The following is a 24,212-nucleotide window of genomic DNA, read 5'->3' on the forward strand; positions in this document are numbered from 1 at the left end:
ATTTTAGCTTTAGATATTTTATAACTATGTTGTCAGTCATCAAGTTGTAACTCATATACTGCATTATTACACTGAATATACATTTAAAGTTGCTGAAACTATTTGTTTTTTTTATTTTCTTCCTGTTTACTCTTCCTTTATAGGTCATGCACCGCAGCTACACGATTATGACGGTATCATAATTTACAAGCAAAACACAAAAGTGTAAGGTTAAGAACAAATTGTGTGCTGAGCAAAAGATAAACCTTCACCTGGCTCCCATGCTGGCTGCAATAAATCCTCCCCTCCACACCCTCAGCCATGCCTGCTACTACCAAACCCTCCAGGAGAAAGACACCTGCTCAGAGAAAAGCTGCCCAGAAAGTGATCAGCACCAAGAGGCAAACCTGTAACTCTAATAAACCCAGAGGAAGAGCCACAGAGAGGCCCCAGAAAACACCTGCAGAACCCAAAAGGTCAACAACCAGGGCCCAGGCACAGTCAGGCCGAAGCCCCCGTGGAAGAGGGGTTAGCGGGCCTGCTACTGAGAGCCCTGGGAGGTCTCCTGGCAGAGTTAACCATGCCCTAAATGTAAAAGAATCTGCAAGGCTTAGACGGCAGAGCAATCCACCGGACCACAGCAGCGAGTTACAAGACCCCCTGGGGCGAAGGAAGTCTCTGCGGGGCACCCGGGTGCCTGTTACTCCCTACCAGCCTCCTAAACCTTGCAGAGGAGGGAGAAACAGCAGGAGGGGCGCAGGGAGGCGAGCAGCATCACAGCAAGGAAACACAAGAAACAAGCCCTTGAGCACCAGCATCAATGAATCAACTCCTGAAGAGGGAATTGAGAGTCTGGTCGTCAGTGACGCTGAAGAAAAACTTGCAGTTTCTCTAAAAACTGATGCTGAAGCTCCTGCAAGTATCAAAGATCAGAGTTTAGGAGGCAACAATGCTAAAGATGGCAGCCCTCTTAAAGCAGATTCCCCGCCGTCTAATGACCTACTGGAAGACTGTGTGCAGGGCAGCTGTGACAGTACTACAACCCAGCAAGACAAAAAGGCTGTCAGTCATAACAGTGACGGTGACCTGAGGTGTGTGACTGGGGTGTGTGGCGATGTTGATGGACAGCTTAAACTCTGCAGTGACAGAAGTAAAGATAGCCCCTGTGCGCTTACAAGAATCTGCTCACCAGAAGTACAGAGCAACAGGAAGAGAAACAAGAGTTTATCTATCCTTGGAAATAAGCTTGATCATCTTGGCTGTGATGGTAAGCAAGATGATATATGTGCTGTCCACCAAGAGGAAGGTAGCAAGTTGGACTTAAAAGAAAATAGGACAGATGAAAGAGAGATAGTCGCAACTGAGACAAAAGAGAAGATAAACCATGAGAGAGGAGAGAGTTTCGAGGGAGACAATGCAGTTGAGACTGTGGAAGACATGGAAGACATGGAGGACATGGCTGAGAGGCTGGCAAATTGTGAGGAAGCAAAAAAAGAAAAGGAGAATGATTTTTCTATCAATCCTGACGACCCCCTCCCCAGCACTCCAGCCTTTCAATCTCCAGATCCACCTCACTCTAACAATGGACTGACAGAACTGTCAGAATCACCTGTAAATGTGCTGTCAGTGTCCAACACAGCTACCTCAAATCCCACCAAAGCCCCCTCCACTTCAGAGGCAGTTAAACCAGAGGGTCTGAGCCAGGGTAAGACAGACATGCTACCTGCCATTCATGGTGCTAAACCTCAGTTCACAGGGTCCTCAGCTGTTGCTGAAACTGCCCTGATGGTGCAGACTGTTCTTGTAAAAAGAAATACACCGGTTATTATCCGTACTGACTGCTTCAAACACAGATTTTTGAGGGATTCAAGTCAGGGGGAACCACACCAACTGCAGAGCCTAGCCATCCTTTCTCCTCTGGAAGAGAAAAAAGCTTGCACACCAGCAGAGACGCAGACCAAAGATAGTGAATCCAATCCAGAGCCATTGGAGGGCCACAGCCACAGAGAAACATCTTCCCTGTCACTGTCACTCGCTCCTCAGTTCAGCACAGATGCTCTTGCAGCCGAGTGTGAACCAAACCTCAGCGAGGACAGCGCTGTGGTAGCAGAGCAAAACCCGGTGCCAAAGATCTCAACTACTTCTCTGGACAGTAGCTACACTTTCTCCTGCAGCTCAGAAAGCACACGGTCCTCTTTTTCTTTTGACACTGAATCGGAGGCAGGGTATGGAGAGCCTGGCCCCTCTATACTTCCCATATCCTGGGGGCCAGAGGGGGCCTGTTTGCCCTCCTGGACCGCTCCGAAACAACAGAAGAAGGAGAGGAAGAAGCGGAGCAGGTGTGGGATGTGCAAGCCATGCCTGAGGAAGATCAGCTGTGGCCAGTGCAGTTGCTGCCTCAACCGCAGCACTGGCCACCAGATCTGTAAGCTGAGGAAGTGTGTGGATCTGAGGAGGAGAAGAATTCCTCAGCTCGCTCCCTCTGCCGCACAGGTGAGTCTGATATTACACTGCACACGTGCACTTAATTAATTAATTAATTTTATAGCAACACATTACAGGGTTTTTTATTGCAGTCAGTTCTTTAGTTCGTTCTCACAAGGAGGTTCATTTAGAGGATAATTTGAGTGGGAATTTACTGGACTGCTGATCTAGAGCAACTGATAATAAAAATATGCTTCCTGACAGCATTGTTTTTGATCTCCAAGGTTTCCCAGCTATGATCTGGAGTTGAGTTAGCCAAACAGTGGAAACAGAAGGTTTCACTTTCACAATGTGTTTCACTTTTTCCTCGGTCAGTTACAACACATGCCGAACACTCAACTTCGTGGTGTCTTCCTGTTAAATGTTGGGGAATGTGTTGAGTGATAAATGGGGAAGTTTGTGTCTGTGACTGTGTGTTAAAGGGGAAGGCGGTGTCACATGACCAGCAGCAGCTCAGCACGTGCTTGTAGTATGTGACTGTTGGTCGTGTGTGTGTGTGTGTGTGTGTGTGTGTGTGTGTGTGTGTGTGTGTGTGTGTGTGTGTGTGTGTGTGTGTGTGTGTGTGTGTGTGTGTGCCATCCATGGTGCGAGCGAGAGAATAAGCAGTTTTATGAGTTGCACGTGGTGTCTCTGTGAATGTGCATGATTGTGTCTGTGGATGGGTATGTAATTAAGGCCGATTTTAGCCAGATGTTTTGCAAAGTGGCACTGAATGACAATGTGAATGCATATTTTAACACAAGACAATGAACAATGACAGTCAGAACCCTAGTTAGGGGAGGAATCTGTCCCAGTCAATTTTAAAATAGCTATAATTATTATATTCTTGAACCTACAAAATGATCACTTGTATCTGCAGCTCCCCTTGGTATTCAGAGCTCTATGACGATGTTCAGCCTTGGACTGTATGTAAACATATCATATTTTATCAGGAATGTGTGTTACTTATTCTACAATCTAATGTCCAAGAATGGTTAATGCATGACTCATGTATTCAAAATGATTTCATTCCTGGTATGAGCTAAAAATATGTTCTGACTATGGTGCTTTATCTTTCATCTATAACATGCTTGTTTGGGAACTGAAGGCTAATAACATAAGCATTTACAATCATTTTGGTAGTTGGGAATAAGAGTTCCTTACAGCAGCTGGCAACCAGAGCTACATAATCATGTTCATAGTTCAGTGCTGTCCATGTGGCTGGGGGAGGGCTCTGTGTGAACAACTGTGAGTGAGGGTCCATGTGGTCTTGTGTCTGCAACTGGCATGCGTGCAGGCCCTAGCAGTTGCAGTAGCAGATTAAAGATGATTATATAACACCTGCGCGGTATTAGTAATGACAATTTTTGTGCACTATTTGTTTATAAGTGTACAAGAGGGGGCAGAGAGGAAAAGATCAGGCCAGGCAGAGATTTATTTGGAATCCCCTGAAAATGTGGGTCAGTGTGTGCATGAGTCAAATACAAATGTACAGTATATGTGGCTGTGACTTTTAAAGAGTATACACATGTTTGTGTGGTACATGCATGAGTGACAATGAAGATAAATGGACTGAACTGCAGAGCAACAGAGCCAGTGGTTGTCTCCACATGGCTCTGAACTGACATCACATCGGCATACACGCTTTAGTATTGTGTGTGTTTGTGGTTTGGGAACAGGTTTTTGTTGGATTGTGCAGGGGTATAGACTGCACCAGCTGCTGCAAGCTAGCACTGTCAGAACAGCTATCATCATGATCAGCTGGAGGTTAAATCCCCAAATCCCTATGCTTAATTCCAGATACAGAAAGGGGGAGCAACCCTTCCTTGTGTTTTGTTAGTATATATAACTCAAGAAACGACACTGTGTTGCACAAGGGTTTACTTTATGTGTATTTATAGTCTGTGTAAGACATTATACTTGCTGGCCAGTCCTGCTGATCAAGCTCACACGCCCTACCAACACATTTTACTCAGCCCAGAGATTGTTAAAACAGGGGCAGAGGCCAAAGAGGAGTTCATGTAGTGACATGTGGATTCTGTTCCTGGTTTTAGTGAGCTACCATGGTTGGTGTTGTTGTGGTTAAGTTTGGTTTAACTGTGTTATAAAACATTAAGTCCATAACATACTTTACACAGATTGATCAGTGTAAGGCACTTGTATATGGAGACACAATACAAAAACTGCAAAACTAGCTCCTATTGTTTGTGTGTTTGTAAAAAAGAGTGAGTGTGGTGCTTTCCTTTTAAAAATGTCTGGTTTCACTCAGGCTTGATGGCCCCCTCGTGGCCTCGCTCTGTATCGGGCTGTGTGGAAGGGGCTCACTGCCTAGTCTGACCTGGCCCTGGCCTGAACACAGAAACACACATGCTAACACGTACACACCAGAAACAAAACACTACAGTTCATAGGGTGCAAACACTCCTGTGTTTGTAGAATGAATTTGACTGAAATAGTCCTGACATGTTTAGAGCTGTAGGCATAACTGACTCACTGTTTTATTGGCTAACAAGGCAGATGTCAGTGTTTTAGGATTATGTTTTTAACACTCAAATCCCTGCAAAATAGCACCAAAAATACGTTATAACACACAGCCGTCATCACTTATCATCATTTTGTAAACAGTTGGTCCTCTGTAACTCAGTCCTGGCAGATAATTTGACTGGAACTGGCACAACATCTTAAATACCTAATACAAATTCATAAATGGATTCAAGATGTTGACATGTATCATACGTACATTATGCAAGTAATTTCTCCAAAAGAAATGTTCTATTTAGGGTTAAGATACTATCCCAATACGTTTTTAAAAGAGGTATTTATATATATATATATAGATGTGTATTAAAGACCACATTTTTGAGTTATTTAGTTATCTTTTTTTCAATTATATGAATATCATTAGGTTTACAGTTTTCATTTTCATATATGTATATATATATATTTATTTATATACATATGCCATCTTTTAAAGAAACACCTTTTATTTACTTGTAATTTAAATGTGCAATATTACTTTTGGGCATTTAAAACCCCTTTGCTTTCCATTTTGTCCAGAACAAGTTATCAAGTATATTGTATAACATACTTTGTCATAGCCTTAGACAAATGCCAAAAGCCGCACTCACACATAGTATATCTATCATCTGTGAGTGCTGTGTGTCTTTCTGCCATTGCATTTATCCACACCATGCACCTGGTGAGGTACACTGTGGGTAAGATTGAGGCGCACCATAATAACATAGCAGGGACCCTATACTCTTTACAAATAGCAGCCCGCATTCTTCCAGTCAGCTAGCCAGCTTTGTGCCCAGCTCCTGCTGCAAACTAATTTATCTCCCACACTTATTTCACTCCTTCCTTTTCTGCTGCAAGGAGTAGCCCAGCTGAGATAACACATGTATCATGAAAACACTTGCCGATCCGATCCCTCCGACAGCCTCTGGTGGGGAGGACAGGCAGCCGGCAGCACCCAGCGGCGACTGTTTGCTCTGTAACAGATATTCAAAGCTGTGTGTGTCTTTGTGCACGCGAATGATTCTTTCCTATATTTTTTTGTCAAAAGGGAAGGTTCATGCACATAACTGTGTGTGCGTCTGGCGTGTGTATGATGGTCTTTTTCACAGCTTGTAGTTGAGGCCATCGTGCAGCGAAGCACCCCCATTGTTCTCAGATGGAACCAGCTTAATGTAAAGTGAGAGTGATTTGTCCCAGCAGACGCTCCTGTCAGGTCCAAGCTCCTCTTCCCCCTCTCTTTCACACACACACACACACACACACACACACACACACACACACACACACACACACACACACACACACACACACACACACACACACACACACACACACACACACACACACACACACACACACAAACACACACGCACACTCAGTGGAAGTCTTCAGCACCGACGGTAGCCATGGAGACCCCATTGTCTGGTGCTGACCTTTGACCTGCCACGGCTGTCTGATGGAGTATTCTCAGGGTTGTAAGGAGGATTAGTGGAGATAACCAGCAGACACGCACTTTGGGTTTAAGGCTGTGAACTCGGTAGCCTATATCCAGGTAATTGGGTTAAACTGCTCAGATTGTCTTGTTCATATCGGGTCAGCAGCAAGCTTTAGCTGCTACAAGAGATGAGCGCCTGAAAAATGTCTAAAATGTCTGCACTATCTCTGTAAATCAACCAATTTAGTGAGGTTATTACACTAGATTTTTATGCCGATAAATGCAATGAGCACACATGTATTTATTTGGCAAACGTTACAGAGTATGCTTCTTTTTAATTGTTGGGAAATATATAACATGAGTCTTATTCTGTTTAAGATACTGACTGACAGATACACTATTTATTACATGTTACTTGTTAGACGCATTTATCCAAAGCGACTTACATACTCAATACTGTGGACAATCCCCACAGGAGCAATTTGGGGTGAAGTGTCTTGCCCTGTGACCCCCTGATCCGAAAACACCTACGGACAACCCACTACGCCACACGCCCCGCCCATTTATATATTAAACCATTTCATTTATCTAGAGATGATATCTTTCACTGAACATACAAGGTATGTTATTTTCCAAGCCATAACAAAGTTTAGTGTGTCACTCTCCTTTCACATAAAGGAGTACAGGTTCTCCCACATTTACACGTGGCTATTCTGGCTGAAGTACATCCACACACTCTTATTCTCCTCTGCATTACGTAAATGTGTGGGACACAAGGGGGCCGAGGAGGGTTCATGAAACGTCAGAGACACTGCCAACTCATTATGACCAAGCAGATTGTGTTGTACCTTAGCCTCCTCTCTTTCCTCTGACATCTCCTCTTCCTCTTCACAGACACACGTTTTATTACATCAGCCTTCCTCTGATTATGGCTGCTTTGTATTTTCTGTTAACCTGGTCCAAGCCAATTACATTTAAAAGAAACATCTGAGGTAGTTATCTGTAATAGCTGCAGGGCTTGGGTAGAAGCCCAGAAAAAGGCTCTGTGTATGATGGGACATGTCTGTTTTATGTGATTTGGGACTCAGTTATTTGGCCAGAACCCGACATCAGAGCAGAAGTATGGCTGTGCCATGTTGAAAGCTTACATCCAACTAAACAGCAATTACATTATTTTAATAGGGACTTCACTATGTTTGCTTTAATGTATATTCAACTCTAGCAGCTCAGCAGCAAATACATTTCTGCATCAACAACAATACAATTAGTTTTATGTCCAAAATATGATGTTGCCATACAACAAAACTGCTTTGTCATTTACATTTTGAGGGAAACATATTTTGTCCCAGTTTATGTAATTTTGTTATGTAACACAATTTTAATCAAAGCTTAGGTAGGAAACAAATAAGTGTCCCATTCAAAACCAAGTCTAGTTCAGTCATTTTATTTTACGACCATACAAACATACTCATTTCAAGCCACATCATGATAATTTCTCAAAGTAGTAGTTTTGTTGTTTTCTGTTTTGTTCTATTTTACAACCTTAACAATGTGTTAAAAAACTGAGACGTAATCCGGTAGAAAATACATTTCTCTGGAAGGGCAACTCAGATTGTATCATGACGTAATTTTATAAGAGACGAGGTGTATTTTAGTATAATAATGTTTATAATTCAGCAAGATATTTGTAGAGTTAAACTGTGATACCACTAATGCTCCTGAACCCTCTTTGGTTCTTTGAATCTGTGAGTGTGTGCCGTGTCCTGACTGTTGTAAGGCTCTAAGTCCCTGGATAAGCTTTGAAGTCGTGCCACTTGGTTTCACTGGGTGAAAAGAAATCCTTGTATGCCCCCCAAAAGAAATGCCACTCAAATCCTACCGAGGGCACTCAATGACCTCCTTCTAGAGAAACCAGAGCAAATTCATGCATCAACCTGACCTCCCTAACCTAGAATATAGACCTATACACCTGAGGAGGATGCATTTATTATCCATTGCGATGCTTGTCACTTCACCTTGTTCTATTTTTGTATGCATCTGTCTGCACACATATTTGTGTGTGTGAGTGATGCACACACATGCAGTGAAATGGCCAACATGCCGACTCAGCATGTTGTACTAGCGCAAACTTAAGTAAGCCTTTTCCTGTCTCATTGTGAGAGGATCTGGGGCCCCAATGCTGCTCTGCCTGCATAGTGTTTGTGTGTATGTGTGGGTGTGTGTGAGTGTGTGTGCGTGTGTGTGTGTGTGGGAGGGTGTCTCTGTCAGTATTTACATAAACTGATGGATCCACTCACCTTCTTCTTATGTCCTTTCCAAGGTGAAACACGTTTTGCCATATTGAGACACCACAGAATACATTGTGTGTTTAACCAGATCAAAATCGGCAGCTACGGTCACATGGATAATACACTGTTAAACTATTAAAGAGGACATTTTGTAGATGCATACAGTTTTTAAACTCATCCCTCCTCTCCTGGCCCGGTTGGAGGTGTGAGAGTTGGAATGACACACTGTTTTCTCGTGCTGACCAACCGCTGTTGGACCTTCAATGAAGTCCATGTGGGTTGAGGGAGTGGTGTTGAATGATGCACAATTTCTTCCAAGAGTGGGATTGTAGTATGTTCCATGTCACTCTGGAGTTTTGAATGTTAATACCTTGTGTCCTTAAATAGCCTCACCCATTGGTTACAGCCTATCCTATCCAAACATTTAGTTTAATTTGTTAGTGTTTGTTGAGGAAGCGGAGAGCATGTAGAAGAGAGCGCATAAACCTTTTGTGCAGACATAAAGTCAAAGGCTTGAGTCCACAGATGTTCTTTTGGAAAAGGTAACATTGTGATTCGTGTGCAACTTTTAGGGTCTGACTGCGAGCCGTACTGCTGCCTCCTCTCAGGTAACACTGAATTTATGAATTCAATGTTCTCTTCAAGGTAAATCAGCTTTCAAACTGCCTCGGTCTGGCAACACAGTATCCAAATGCTGACTTGGGTGTTTGCATATAGATAAGTATTGCTTATTCTTAGTCCCTTAACTTTGTCTGTTGGTCTTTGTGTGAATGGTTGTGAATGATTGTCTCAATCAGCAGCATGGGGACAAGTCAATGCACAGAGTTATATTTTCCCATGGTTTTCACCACTATTATCATTGTTATCTTTCACTGAAGAAAGTCACAACTCCCTCAAATTACTACCCTTCAGCAGAGATCTGTCGTTTTTCAATGCAAATGAGAGGTAAGTTTACATTAGCGTCAGCAGCACTGACAACTGGCACTGACAACTATTGGCAACAGTCACTCTTGGCACAGCTCCATCAGCGGGCCGGCCTCCAGTGGGTCAGCCTCCAGATGTGTCAGAGACAGTTTACGACTGCGGTGCAGAACTATACTTTCTTTACCTTGCATGCATGCTCATGTACTGTAGTTTTAAGTTTAGGGTGAAAAACGTCCAGACGACTTGTTCCTAATGAGAGCTGGGAAGCTTGTTAAAGGGAAAAAAAACATATGGGACATTTAAATAGCTGAAAATGAAGGGTGCGGTGCAATAATGTTGGTAGTTGTGAAGTATTTTTGGATGCAGGAATGGAGTGGCTGCAGGAGGAGGACTGTCATAAAAGCAGAGAAGCACAGTACAATCAATGCAGTTCATACTTTTAAACACATATTAGAGAGATGTATTATTATATGCATTTTTTTATAAATGACATTGTCCAAAATATTGTATTTATATCATTTATTTTCACCTAGCTGTTGAATTGTGTAGTTTTAATTTAGTGTCAAGAAATGCCAACAGGCTTCAGCAACACACTGTTAAGTAAAAAGTAGCAGTTGATAGGTGTGTATCTTACAAAGGCATTTGTTGACTAGGTTGGTGTAACCTGTTTGACAGTTTGAAGACCATTCACAAATGTCAAACCTGTCAGACTACCTAAGACATTCCCTTTCAGATAAGAGATCAGCTATAACTGCCACAATGAACCTGGAAATGTCCTGGAACCCAGATATAGCTCTACCTAATTTCACATCTATTACCATCATAAACATGCCTAGAAGTTGGCATAAAAATGATCATTGGTCAGGAAATTATTCTGGATTTATAGGAGAGAAAAAGTGAACGATGCATATTTTGGCATGTGTAATGGGTCGTAAAACACTCTTCCACGCAAAACATTGATATTTCAGGTGTCCATAAAAGTTTCTTATGGCCAGTTCAGGGTTCAATTAGCGTAAAAGCTGTCGTATATCCACATGAGTAGGCAAAACTACTTCTAAATTTGCAGCCAGTTATCCACATTGTGATTAAAATAGCTGAAAATATGGTGTTGCAATGTGGACTGAGGTTTTGTGTTGCTGACAGTGCTTGGGAAATATTATTTTATGGGAATGAAGTTTGCTCCAGCACACCACACACATGCCTTGTGTATATTTTGAGTGTTTAGTCTACATCAGTGTTTGTTTTACAGTGTGTCAGGAAATGTGTTATTATAACTGTTGGGGAAAATGACTTCTGTTGAATATTACCTGTTTAGATGATGAATGCTCTTAGATGCACACTCAAATATCTGCTAACGCTTAGCAGAGGATATGATATCTGAAATGAGTAGAGAACCGTTGTAGAGAATACATCATAATACTGACAGAAAAAACAATTTTACTCAGCAACCACCACTGTTAATATATTACACACATTCACTGTATGGCATTGTCCCTAAGGCACTGGTTTTAAAATTGTGTGAGACTACATATGCATGAAGCCCCACAGCATGCAGCAGTTTGACAATGATAAGTTATAAGCATCTAACTGACCAACTGACTCACTGTCTGTTGAACTGCAGAGCAATGTGAGAAAAACAGATACATTTCATCTTCAAAAATTGCACCATAGTGTTAAAAACATTGTAATGCATTGTTTATATAGTGTGAAAATATTGAACTGTGATATGTGTTATCATTTTCACAGAGGACTCAAATGATTCCTTTATTAAACACATTAATCACATCGTATAACTCAGGCCTGTTGGGTGTAACGTGCTTATGAATACCTTTTGAGATTTTGTCATGGCTTACGGATAAATCCTTTAATAACAACTTCATCTTTCACCGCCTGTGCATTCATTTTATTCATCCTGCTATTTGCATATTTATTGCATGCACGCTGTAGATATATTTCATTGTTGTGTCTGGATTAAGCTGCACGCTCTCTGCTTCAAACACACGTCTAAAGTCGGTCATTCGAGTGTTAACGGCAATCCCCGCCGAGCCTCCACTGCCTTCAGTCTTCTTGTCCTGGTGTGACCTCAGCGCCACATGGTTGCCTTTAAAAAGGGGGAGTATTTTACTCTCTCATAACATGTTCCTCTCTTAGTCATTGCTTTCTGTCTCCCTCCTTTTTCTCTTACTAAAGCTTTTCCTCAGGGAATTGAAAAAAGGCTCCGGAGGTGGATGAGAGAGAATGAGGGGAGGGGTTGTTGAGACGGTATGGTTGCCGTCAACATCCTCTTTCCTGCTGCCTTCCACATCGTCTCTAGATCATGTGGGAATTAGACGTGCTGCAGAAAATGATTCATAGTCTGTTTGTTATCATTTAAAAGGCATGCAATAATTGACCATGCTTCATATTGAAACACCTTTTATATTTTATGAAGATGCATGATTGAAAAATCTGATGGAGTAGTGTTAAAGGACAGCTCCTAATATAATCAATTATTTGTCGTGAGTTGTTAAGTGTTGGAGATATCAGGAGTAGAAATGTCTGTCTTCTCTCCAATATATTGCAAAAAGATAACACTCAAATTAAAAATTATAAATAAATATATCATTCGTATAAATTGCAGATTTGATGTTCCGTCTAACGATTAATCAATGAATAGACTAATAATTATAGCAGTGCGGCTATGATTTCAGTGAAAATCCCCATTCTTCCAAAGCCGTGCTGGTGATCTGCTTTAGGGGTTAATATCTCTGCAGGGATGGGGTTGTTTTCCTGTGATCCAGATCCAGCATGTGTGCAGTATCCGTTCCACAGCTTGCCACCAATCCATGTGTGTAGGGCTGGAGTAAAAAGCCCACATAGGGGATCCTTTGTTTAGGAGAGTCTAGGCATGGAAGATAATTTACAAGCCGCTGAGGTCCTCACGCCATTGGCTGATGAGGCTCTGTCTGCGTCTGCGAAAGGCATCCCGTATGTGTGTGCGTCTATATGTCTGTGTGTGTGTGTGTGTGTGTATGTGTGTGTGAGTGTTTGCTGTAGCAGCACTTTGCTACAGCAGCTCACAGTCATGACACCCAGGAGCTTGCCCTGCACACGGCTACTGTAGCTAGGGTTTTCTTTTGAGGCTGAAGGAAGGCAAAATAAGATGGCCACCAATACCTTTTAGGGATATGCTGCCTAAACCGGAGGGGCTTCCTCCGAGGACAGACAAGGTAAAGGCAGCCGGCTCATTCACCCTGGGGTCTTTTGTCTCGCTGCAGATGGGTCAGCTACAGTGGAGCTCAGCTAGAGGTTATCCTGCGTTTGTCTCTCTCTCTGCCAGCCTGGATTTAGCCTATTGGAGCGCTTTATTTGGAGGCTGGTTTTGTTATTGTTTCTCCTGAAGCACGGAAGACTTCTGTGTGTTTGGCTTGTCTTTTCCAGGTGGGTTTAAAGGATGTGAAAACAAAAGTCAGCAATAAAGAGGTCAGTTTCCATGGTAATAGACACTGCTCTTCTCTTTCCCTGTTGCATGACCTTTTTTTTAAGCCGTTACACATGATACTGTATGAAGAGCCCCTTTGCTTCCCCTTTTCTTGCAGTGGTCCGGTGAGCCATATTTTTGCACCTGCTGTTTTCTGACTGCTTAGCAGAGAAGTGTGGTGCTTGTAAGCCGTGGGTCCTAACTTGTAATTTGGCTTGCTTTTAATAGTTTGGCTGCAATAGTAATGGTGTTATTATTGTGTGGTTTGTAAGAAAGGGTCTTTGTGGTACTGATGTTGTCTTAATTTGTATAGTTTTACAGTTAATTAAGCTCTTATTCATACGAGTGTCCTGGGAGCCAGTTTATTCAAGTTCATTAGGTTTATTGCTACTTATAACACCTTTGTCGCTGTTTTCTTTTCATTGTAGTATGTTTCCTATGTTCACGACGTGACATTGAGCTTAGTGCAGGCAGGAAACACTCAATGAATGAAGGAAATTCTCACGTGTAGAAAGAATCACACATCAACCACTACTCACAGTCACAGCCAGGAAGGAAGCGTGCTTTTTCTGTGATCATTTCTAAGAGCCGTGTGAGGTGAAGATCCTAACGGGGTATAATATCCAAAGTGAGCAGGGCTGAAAGTTATCCAGAATGAACTTCATATATTCGTAGTACTTTCTTTTTTGTTTATGTAGTGATGTTTATGTGTATATCTGAGTGTTTGTATGTCTGTGTTGTCGAGTGATGAATACATACACACTGCTTAAAACCTCCTTGGAGACCCATAGAGACACGTTTGTTAGGATTCAGGCGACGGTTACACTTCTGTTGCTAGGGTAGGTCTCTGAACGTGTGTTTGTTTGTAGTGCACTCACCCGTAGCTACTCTAACGTATATTTATTTGACTTCAAAAGCTCTGACAAGCACAACAGTTAAATATGTGTTGGTCTAACAGAAAAGAAGAAGACAATGTTTGCATTTAAAACAGTACATGGCCATGTAAGTGACTTCAGATCCCCTGAGGCAGACACAGCAGCACAAACACACAGCACTAACACATCACAGACCCAGATCTCTAGAGACCCGGAGGTTAAACAAGAGCACATGACTGTTCCTTTACATCCTGCATAGGCTTTTTGTTATCACGAGGCTAAATGTAGCATAATTCAAAACAGGCGCTGTACTTTGATGTCAGATCATGAACACTTGGATGTACATCCACAGAGACACGCGTGTTGCAGTGCTGGAAGCCGGCCAGAGTTGCTTTGTCATTGAAAGCAGTTTATTGTGACAGACACACTGCCTTTTCCCCCCTCCCTCCCTCACCCTGCTACCCATTTTTCCAACTCTTCCCTTCACTTGCTCATTTGAACGTTGGGTGGGCCATTTTCACAGTCTGTTTGGAACGGGTATCTAACTCTTGTTACATCGGTAGCTTTAGTATTGCCTCAGCCTGAGAGCTCAATCTATCTGTTGCATCAGCAGTGTGTTTCTAGTAGTAGTCCTGAAAGACACGGCGAGTGAAGTGGACTAGGGAGAACGAAAATGGATCAGAGAGGGATCAGGAATATCACATTGGTAGAAAGACTTAAATCCACTTCATCGTACTGATCATGTCCGATCTTAACATTTTATTAACCTGAACAGCTCACTAGAACACTCAGTTGCCTACGACAGTCTAACTTTGTCTTAATAAACAGCTTTTGGCAATTTGCATTATCTTCCTGAAGATAACTGGTCCAAAAGATACAAAAAGCTGCACCAGTTTGAAATATTTCTAGCGCAGCACCAATGGATGTACAACAAATGAGAGGAAAATCAGTTGTAAACACAAGGTGTAACTGTGTCAGTCCCACATAGTCAAAAACAAGGGCTCTATTCGGTATAGTATGTTTAATGGATATTCAGACTGGAAATCATTTCAGATTAGAAAGCCATATTGAACAAATACACATTTCTGTACAAATATTGCTTTTCAGCTTTTTTACTAGCACATTTAATAAAACACCAAATGCAATCAACTCACACAGCAGTGTCAAATCTCCTTATCGGAATTACAGTTTGAGAGTCAGTATTAAATATCATATTGAAAATGTGATATGTATGAAACTAAATCATTTACCTATCATTCTCTATGCTTAAGTATTATAAGAAGGTATTTGAACCAACACCTCTTCATTCTTTCTTCTCTCTGACTTCACAAGGCAACTAACAACCTTCTTTAAGCAGCCAATGCAGGAGATTTGCTCCGTATTAATCCTCTGAGACCTCAGCGCAGCCTTTGACAGCTTTTATTTTCCATCTTTAATTGAATGCTTTTAGCTCTGGAAGCCTGCTTCATCATTGCTTGTATTTGAACACCTTCTTCCTCATGAATGACAGCCTGTGCTCTTGCTCAGCAGCCGTCACATGTGGGATGTCACAAGGCTCAATTCTGCTTTTTAACGATACGCTTAAAAGTCAAACACACTGTTACCATTTTATCAAGGATGTCTCAGGACATGGACCTCGAACGACCCTGGCACCCATGTCTGATGGAAATAGGGAAAATAGAGTTGGATAGAGCGCATGTAACTCAAAGGTCTTTTCTGTTTGGTCTGTGTGTTCGTATAAATCTGTTTTTTATTATATTAAGTATTGCTGCGGCTTGATCTGTCAACTTTAAGTGCTTCTCCTGCTGCAGAATAGATTAAAACAGTGGAAGTGATGGAGTTTAATGGGTGCCAGATATACAATATCTAGCCACCCTGCAGTTGTGCAAGTTCATTAAAGGAAAAATGCATACACACTCGCATAAACATACTGTACACACAGATCCCAGAAATGCACATACACTCTAAAAACAAATGCTTTGGCTCAACAAAGAAAATCAACGCAACAGTTTGCATCAATGTTTATTGAGTTATGAAAACTTCTAATGAAATTGTGTTAAACCAACAAAGTTATTTGAGTTAGGGGAGAAGGCTTTTCCTCTACAATCAGAGGTGTTTTTAATTACCACTTACTTAATAATTGTTTTTACACAAGTTTTTAAGTTGATTACTCCAAAGATCAAGTTATTCCAACTAGTTTTACCACATTATTTAAAAGGAATTTCATGTTGTATGTACTTAATTACCATCATTGTGAACACAAGTTTTTAAGTTGACAACCATTTATAAATTAAGTTGCTCCAAATATATTGTATTCAATAGTTGTTGTTTTTTAGCTTTTTCATGTTTTTGCCTTTAAAGAAAGAAATTAATTAATTCCACAACAAAAATGTTAGGCAATTCACTTTTTTATTTTGAACTGCAGTTGTTTATTTCAACACATGATATTTCAATCAGGAGAGACTTCATTTTGTTTGAACATTTATTGACACATGTCAAAACATTATTTTAATAAAAAGTTATATCACAATAGTAACCAAATTATTTTTACACTCACAGTAGCCTCTACTACTTTGTACCCTCTCACAGAACTATTCACAGTTCAAAGGCTGCTAATTTTGGTCAAACAGCCATTTGCCTATACAGTGCAACTACAAGGCTATCTACGGTATTTGAAAGACAAAAGACGACACTCACCTTAAAAATGTCCTTTGTATAGTATTTCTATTTGTCTTAACTGTCGGAACTTGTCCAGGCATGTTAAGTGGGAGTGAACTTGAAATCCTTAACTCAAGGTGTAGAACAATTAAGTTATCAAGCCAATTGCATTACTTACTACAACTTGAATTTAGTTTTAAGTCAATTAACGCAGAAATCCGAGTTTAAATTACACACAATATTAAGTTGATGTAATTACCAACATTATTATGTCAACACAACTTATAAATTAATGTTTGCAACTTTAAAGTTTATCTAAATCAATTAATTCAAATTTGTATCTTGCAACCATGCATTTAATTAAGTGGTGGTAAAAGGTCCCCTGAATGACTTTTTCGAGTGTACTGTATATCCTCCAGCTTCTACAATTTAAGAGCCTTTTGTGAGCTGAGTCTTGGCACATGATGTCTTTTTTTTGTATCTTTGTCACGCTGCAACATTTCTAATCAGTCTTCTAATGCTGAAGGCTTTAGTTCTCAATTTGATGTGGGGTTAAGTCCTCAAATAAAAAGCAGCTTTATTTGACTTCTGTTGATTATATGCTCACTCAAGATGATGAAAAGTACATTTGTATATTTAGTTGTGGAAACACTGTATCTTGGCTAGATTTTTATCAGGTTTGTTTTGTGCTCCTTAATTTAGATTTTGTCTATTTTCAAGGAAACATCTTGCAACCGTCCATACAGAGCCTTACATGACTACATACAAACAGAAACACATTATACACCATAACATGTGTACTTTGTAAACTGCCTTAGCTTCTACTTTTTCCTAAATCAATTGATCTTATTCCTGTTTATGGAGTTATGTCTATAATTGTCTGCAATTACGAAAGTTTAAAATATTAAGTTTCCACTTCTTCATGGAGGTACTAAAAATGTCAATACTGTGGACCTATGGATAGTCGTAGCTTTGCTGGCAGTCAGAATCCGTCTTAGCCAAAGGGTCAAGCTGTGCTGTGTCTGGATTAGACCCTGAGTGGGTTAATCACTCACTGAACAATGCACAAGGGTTAACATGGTCGGGATGCTGTGTTAATAATCACATGTGCTTGCATACAAGCCCAGGAACACACCTACAAATGCCCTCAGTGATCCTAGTGATGTAATCATGAACTGTGCGTGACTCCAAATGTTTACTTGTTGGCACTCGGCTACCTGTGGATCCACAGCGCTTTACACTCAGCCGCTCATGCATACATGTTTCCCTGTTTGAGGCCTCGACTGTGGCTAACACAGCTTAACTTTTGTATTATCTCTGTTGAGAGATCAGTTTCAGCAAGATTTATAGAAAGCAGATTCTTTGTTTTCACATGTCATAATATTTTCCACCGCCTCAGTAGTGGCTGCAGCAGATGCTCATGCCATGCTGGGAGGCAATCTGTTGTGCTGTGTGGCATGACTGTTTAGAACAAGCTGAATCACTGTATACTGCCAGAACTTGTTGAGTCACCTCTCTCCTCTTGTTTCTCTCTCTCTGTCTCAGGTGGTTCCAGAAAGTGGGTCGGTAAATGGCAAAGCCAAAGCGCAGATGGAAGACACCCACACGGAAGCAGAGGAGGATGAAGGGGAGGAAGGCCACATACCTCATACACAAGCTCCCACCATCACCCACAAACCGGCCTCGGACCAAGGCGGACGGCCATCGTCAGTTGTCAAAAGAGAGTCCGGGCTGGAGCTGACCAGCAATGCACTTCACCAGCATGTATGCTCTTCTGTGAATTTTCAGAATGGTTCTGCTGAGAACCTGACAAAACCTAACGGTGCTAATATGACCACTGGGTCACACTCTGATCTGAAGTCTGCTTTCAAATGGACTACTAATGCATCAGAGCCTCAAAGGACTATAATTGCTACAACTCCTAAAGACTGCCCTAAGAATGGACCCAAGACTTCTCCGGACAACATGTCAGTTCCACTAAAGAAGATCAAACTAGAGGAGCCGTGGATGTGGATCCCTGAACAGCCCACCAAACAGCTGAGCGATGAAGACGAGGTCTGCGAAGACCCGCTGTCCACGCTGGCGGCCGTGGTGTGTCTTTCTGTCACAGAGAGAAAAGGACTGGAGGAGAAACTTTTCAGCTCACGGTCCTCCATTCTTTGCTCCATCAAAACAGAGCCACCAGATTTGTACTTTGTCAAAAAAGAGCCAGAGGACTTACAGAATGACTTGTTTCAGAAAAGCACTCCTGTTTGCCTGCAAAGGAATCCGCAATACATTAAAAGTGAACCTACTCAAGGTGTCTTGCAACAGAGCGTGCAGTCTTTGGCAGAGAGAAGAAATCTTAGTTTTGATCAGGCTATTGCTATTGAGGCCTTGACTCAACTGGCAGCTATACCTCAGAGCCCCGCAGGGTCCATTAAAACTGAACGTATGTGTGAACATAGCACTTCCAACACAAATACAACCCTGCAAGACGTCAAACACGCACCAGCTATTCGCTACAAGAAAGTGTCGGTCATCAGCTCGCCACTCCACCATACATCAGTCATACGCCCTCCTGTGGCCAGACAAGGAAACGTCATCCAGTGCTCCCAGGGGTCTAACGCGAAGCTGTCTCTGCACGATCTCTTAGAAGCTAGCTCAGACAGAGATAAAGCACCCTGTAGGAAGACAGAGCCGGGCTTTGGTTCTCATGTCATCAAGTCGGAATGCAGCTATAAATATCCCAATGACATGAGAGCCAGTAAAGATCATGAGCGATTGTTCGCGGAGGACAGAGACAGGGTTGTTGGTAAAGCGAGGAGGAACAGAGAGGAGGAGGAGGAGGTGGCAGCTCAGCTGGCAGACCTGGCCTTCATCATCCAGTCTCGACACAACCAGCACTCGGAGAAAAACCCTCAGAAAGGAACACCTGTGTCAGCCATCAAATACAACTACAGCTCCCAGATATCCCCCAGTCAGAAAAAGCCCCCCGTGAAAAAAACAAGAGCAACGCCTTCCAAGCCCAGGAAGAAAAAAAGTGATGGACCTAATGAGGGAATCAACTGCCGGACCCCCCTCTCAAAACGCACGCCAAATGGAGAGACTTCCAGGGGGAGAGGCCAGAAGATTCAGGGGAAACCAGTCCTTCACCACAAGAGGAACCTGTTTCTGCCTCAGGCTCAAATCGACCTGAAGAGATACTTGGCTGAGGCTCAGGAGGAAAGGAGGCAACTCATCCATCACAGTAACACACACAGTGCAGCCCACCTCGGGCCGCAGACTCACAACTACAGCCCTCTCACAAGGGTCAACAACACCGGTCCAGAACACCACCCATGGTCACTTTCTAACGGTCCACTCCACCAACACAATCCATGCAACGGTCATGCTGGGCTGGACTATGAAAGGCATTTGTTTTCTCAGGGAGTGCATCACGGTGCTGATCCGAACACCAGCGCGGCCAATAACCCTTTCCTCAGCCACTCATCTGGAAACCATGGACTGTCTAATGGCTTCTCGGGGGGCCGGCAGTCCCCTCCTCCGAGCCAGCAGGGCTACTACAAGCTGGAGAGGGCAGGACCTGTCACTATCCTGTCCACTAGTACTGACGGGGTTCAGAGCCAGTCTGAAGAAACAACTCCTTCCAAGAACAGCGTCAACAGCTTCCTGGAGTCTCCTATGAGTTTTTTGGATACCCCTACCAAGAACTTGCTAAATACACCTTCCAAAAAACTTGCTGATCTTCCATCCTGTGAATGCGTGGGTGAGTTGTTCTTCCTATAATCTTTGAGAAGAAAAGTGTGTAGCATTTGCATTAGTGTCACATTAGATATATTCCACTTTGGGGCTAAATGTACCCTTAATGTTGGCTTTGGAGCAATACTGCAACCTCAAACTTTTCTGTTTTTCTTTTTCTTATGCAAACACACACACACACACACACACACACACACACACACACACACACACACACACACACGCACACACACACACACACACACACACACACACACACACATACATGCTGTGTTCTAATTCATGGGCCAATTCAAGCAAAAGGAGTTCACATTTCTTTGGGGTGCTTTGTTGAGCCACGTTGAGCTGTTATGATGTATTTGGTCTTGAAATGCGAACATACAGAGTGGTGGCCCCTGAACTGAGATCCAGATGCATTTACTGTGTATTTTACCTTTACATGTAATTAATCTGACTTCTTTATCAGGAGCATTTCCCAAAAATATACCAACACCACATTGGATGGACACTTCTAAACCTGATAAAGTTGCTTTGATATCTGATACATCTTGTTTTTGATTGTTTCTGTCCACAGAACAGATCATTGAAAAGGAGGAAGGCCCTTACTATACTCACCTTGGGGCAGGGCCTACTGTTCCCGCAGTGAGGGAACTGATGGAGAACAGGTAGAGTGACTACAACTTTGTTTACACTCTGTGTATGTGGGTGTGTTTTCTAGCAAACATGCAAAGACCTTACTAGTGAACCATGGTCTTGGTGGAATGGGGCGGGACAGAGACAAAGAGTCTGCCATTAAAAGGAAGCATTGCTGAGCCAGCTCAATACGTGTACCCTCTGTCTCAGATACACACATGTTGAAACAGGAAACCCCTAGAGCTGAGACAAGAGGAAGCCCATTTAAAACATCTTGATGTCCATTTCAGTCCATCTGAAAACCAGACAAAGAAAACGTCATTCTGCACTCATTGAGACATTTAATGACATAGTTGTAATCAAACCAATTTGAGTATTTATTTTGTATGAAACACATTTTATAGAAATGTTTAATATCTCAGAGGGAACTCGTTTTTTTCTTCACTTCAATACATTTTTCCTTCACTTCAATACATATACCAGATAAATAAACTTTAAAAAAAAAACTATTGGGTAGGTATTGATACAAAGATACAAAGCACAGGGCTGTTTCTTTTTAAGGTACGTGGTTCTCACAGGACAGCGACAAAGACCTATGATGATCTTTAGAATATGATGAATTGCTGTAGATTAAACTATCCAACAATATATAAAGAAGATATAATTAGTACAGCTGTAAATATCTCACACATGAATGCAGCAGTAAAATGAATCTAAACTACTAAATATAAAATGATATACAACACATGACATGTTACTGCACAATGACTACAAGGAATACACAATCCCAATATGTTTTCTTCCACTGATGATTACTACATTGTATCCATTTTTTTGATTTGATATATTGATTGTCCATATATGTTGCCCTAATGTATGGATAACAATGTGATGTTGCCAGTGTGATATGCTCTGAGTTCAAAAGCACAACCTTATCGTTTCTCCTATGTGTGTTACAGATATGGTGCCAAAGGAAATGCAATCAGGGTGGAAGTTGTTGTTTACACTGGGAAAGAAGGAAAGAGCTCCCAGGGGTGTCCAATAGCAAAATGGGTATGTAGCTTATGTTGATTTTTGTAGTTGTAGTTCCTAAATGTCCCGAATATGTGTTCTTTATATTGAAGGGTTCTTGTAGTTTCCATCAGAGATGGAAGTTAACCCAGATTCTTACCCTTCTGGTATCTTGTTGTCTGTTCCTCATTGCTGTTGTTTATCAGCTTGTATTTTTTTTTTTGCACCATCATCTGACAGGTGGTCCGGCGTAGCAGTGAACAGGAGAAGCTGCTGTGTTTGGTCCGCCGGAGGCCGGGGCACTACTGTGAAACGGCCGTGTTGGTGATCCTCATCCTGGCGTGGGAGGGAATCGCTCGGCCGGTGGCAGACAATCTCTACCAGGAGCTCACAAAGTCCCTCTTTAAATACGGCTCCCCCACCAGCCGCCGCTGCGCCCTCAATGAGGAGTGAGTACCTCTTTCTTTGTTTTGCAATTACACAATTTCTTCCCAACTTTGGTTCGTTTCATCATCCTCCTCCTGCTACTCCATCTCCACAGTCGAACATGTGCCTGCCAGGGTTTGGACCAGGACACATGCGGAGCTTCATTTTCTTTCGGCTGCTCCTGGAGTATGTACTTCAATGGCTGTAAGTTTGCCCGGAGCAAGGTTCCGCGCAAGTTCCGCCTGCTTGGAGACGACCGGGATGAGGTGAGAGAGTGGTCTACTGCCAAAAACCCTAGTGGAAAACATCTAGTGCAATTTCTTCTGTTTGTTTGTCCTGTTGTAGTGATGTGAATTTTATTCGTAGGAAAGGCGGACATAATAATCAAATGTTTTCCAAATACTCCACTCCGAGTGGCTTATTTTGTCTATGAAAATCACACCGGTATTTTTTTAATGAGCTGTTATTCACTCCAAATGTTCTTAAATCTGTCCATTACTTTTAGGAGGAGAAGATAGAGAGCAACCTGCAGAATCTCGCCTCTGACCTTGCACCCCTCTACAAAAGACTGGCTCCGGAGGCCTTCCAAAACCAGGTATGAAACAGTAAACAGCTGACACACTATTTTAGGCTGACTATTTATATTATTTTCAAATGACCTGCTTTGAATCTTTTACCATGTTCACAACGTCTTGTCCTTTCACCTCTCATAGGTGGAGAATGAGGCGGCAGGGAATGACTGCCGTCTGGGTCGGAACGAGGGTCGTCCTTTCTCTGGGGTCACAGCCTGTGTGGATTTCTGTGCCCATGCTCACAAGGACACTCACAACATGAATAACGGCAGCACTGTGGTGAGCATGCTACGAGTGTGACTCCATGTTATCTACTGTATCATGTGATTACATCTTAAGGGATTGATTGGACATGGTCTACTGTTTGTTTGAACAACTTGCCTTTTGTGTTTGCCCTTTTTCAGGTTTGCACTTTAACCAAGGAAGATAACCGGGCAGTGCCTAACATACCAGAAGATGAGCAGCTCCATGTTCTTCCACTTTACAGAGTCTCCGCAAGGGACGAGTTTGGTCAGGTTGAGGGTCAGTGGGCCAAGATGCGGAGCGGTGCTCTGCAAGTTCTGTCTGCCTTTCCCAGAGAAGTAAGAAAGCAGCTTTTGCTATTTATTATTATTGTTATGTTGTCAGTGGTTTGAGTACTTTGTTTCAAACAAACAAAACACAATTGTATGCCTACTGTACTTTCTAAAGATCTTGCTGGCAGCAAGTAAAAAAGGCTATTACATAAAATTGACTTCAGAAAAATGTGCCAATGTTGGCCTCTCTATAATTTTTGTTAAACATCACATCTTCTATAAAAAAATTACCTCATCCTACAACTCCAATAGTTTGCTTATTAAGCAAATGAGACATAATTGTGTACTCGGTGCAATACTCTATTTAAAATGTGCCTTGATTTACTGATCCCCCCCATAACCTTGTATTTGTTTGCTTTTGTTAAAAACAAATGGTATTTGCTTTTTGCTCACTTTTCATACAATGTGAAAAATGCTAATAGATAAAACGTTTAAAAACAGTAACCTGTGTGATGTTTTAAATCGTTGATTATATATTTGTTGTGTTCTTTAGGTGCGTCTCCTGGCTGAGCCAGTGAAATCAGCCCGTAAGATCAGGCAAGAAGCTCGTCTGAAGGCCCAAGCAGGGAAGCTGGAGAAGAAGCTCGGGCTGACTCCCCAAACTCCTGGGAAAGTGAAGAACGACACCCCCAGCAAAGGTATTAAATCATGTGGT

At 42.1% G+C, this 24,212-nt stretch overlaps 1 protein-coding gene across 1 annotated transcript in view; it reads left to right on the forward strand.

The window, feature by feature from the left end:
* Positions 1 to 24,212, forward strand: part of tet1 (tet methylcytosine dioxygenase 1) — a 28,549-nt gene that overhangs the window by 913 nt on the left and 3,424 nt on the right. The window contains exons 2-11 of the mRNA XM_034152134.1: positions 144 to 2,472; positions 18,145 to 20,347; positions 20,915 to 21,005; positions 21,933 to 22,026; positions 22,225 to 22,433; positions 22,526 to 22,676; positions 22,916 to 23,005; positions 23,124 to 23,261; positions 23,387 to 23,563; positions 24,051 to 24,195. Coding sequence (XP_034008025.1) covers positions 301 to 2,472; positions 18,145 to 20,347; positions 20,915 to 21,005; positions 21,933 to 22,026; positions 22,225 to 22,433; positions 22,526 to 22,676; positions 22,916 to 23,005; positions 23,124 to 23,261; positions 23,387 to 23,563; positions 24,051 to 24,195 — 5,470 coding nt within the window. The 5' untranslated portion in view covers positions 144 to 300. The remainder of the gene's footprint in view (positions 1 to 143; positions 2,473 to 18,144; positions 20,348 to 20,914; positions 21,006 to 21,932; positions 22,027 to 22,224; positions 22,434 to 22,525; positions 22,677 to 22,915; positions 23,006 to 23,123; positions 23,262 to 23,386; positions 23,564 to 24,050; positions 24,196 to 24,212) is intronic.

Source organism: Trematomus bernacchii, unplaced genomic scaffold (genome assembly GCF_902827165.1).
Source record: "Trematomus bernacchii unplaced genomic scaffold, fTreBer1.1, whole genome shotgun sequence".
In the NCBI taxonomy this organism is placed as follows: Eukaryota; Metazoa; Chordata; class Actinopteri; order Perciformes; family Nototheniidae; genus Trematomus; species Trematomus bernacchii.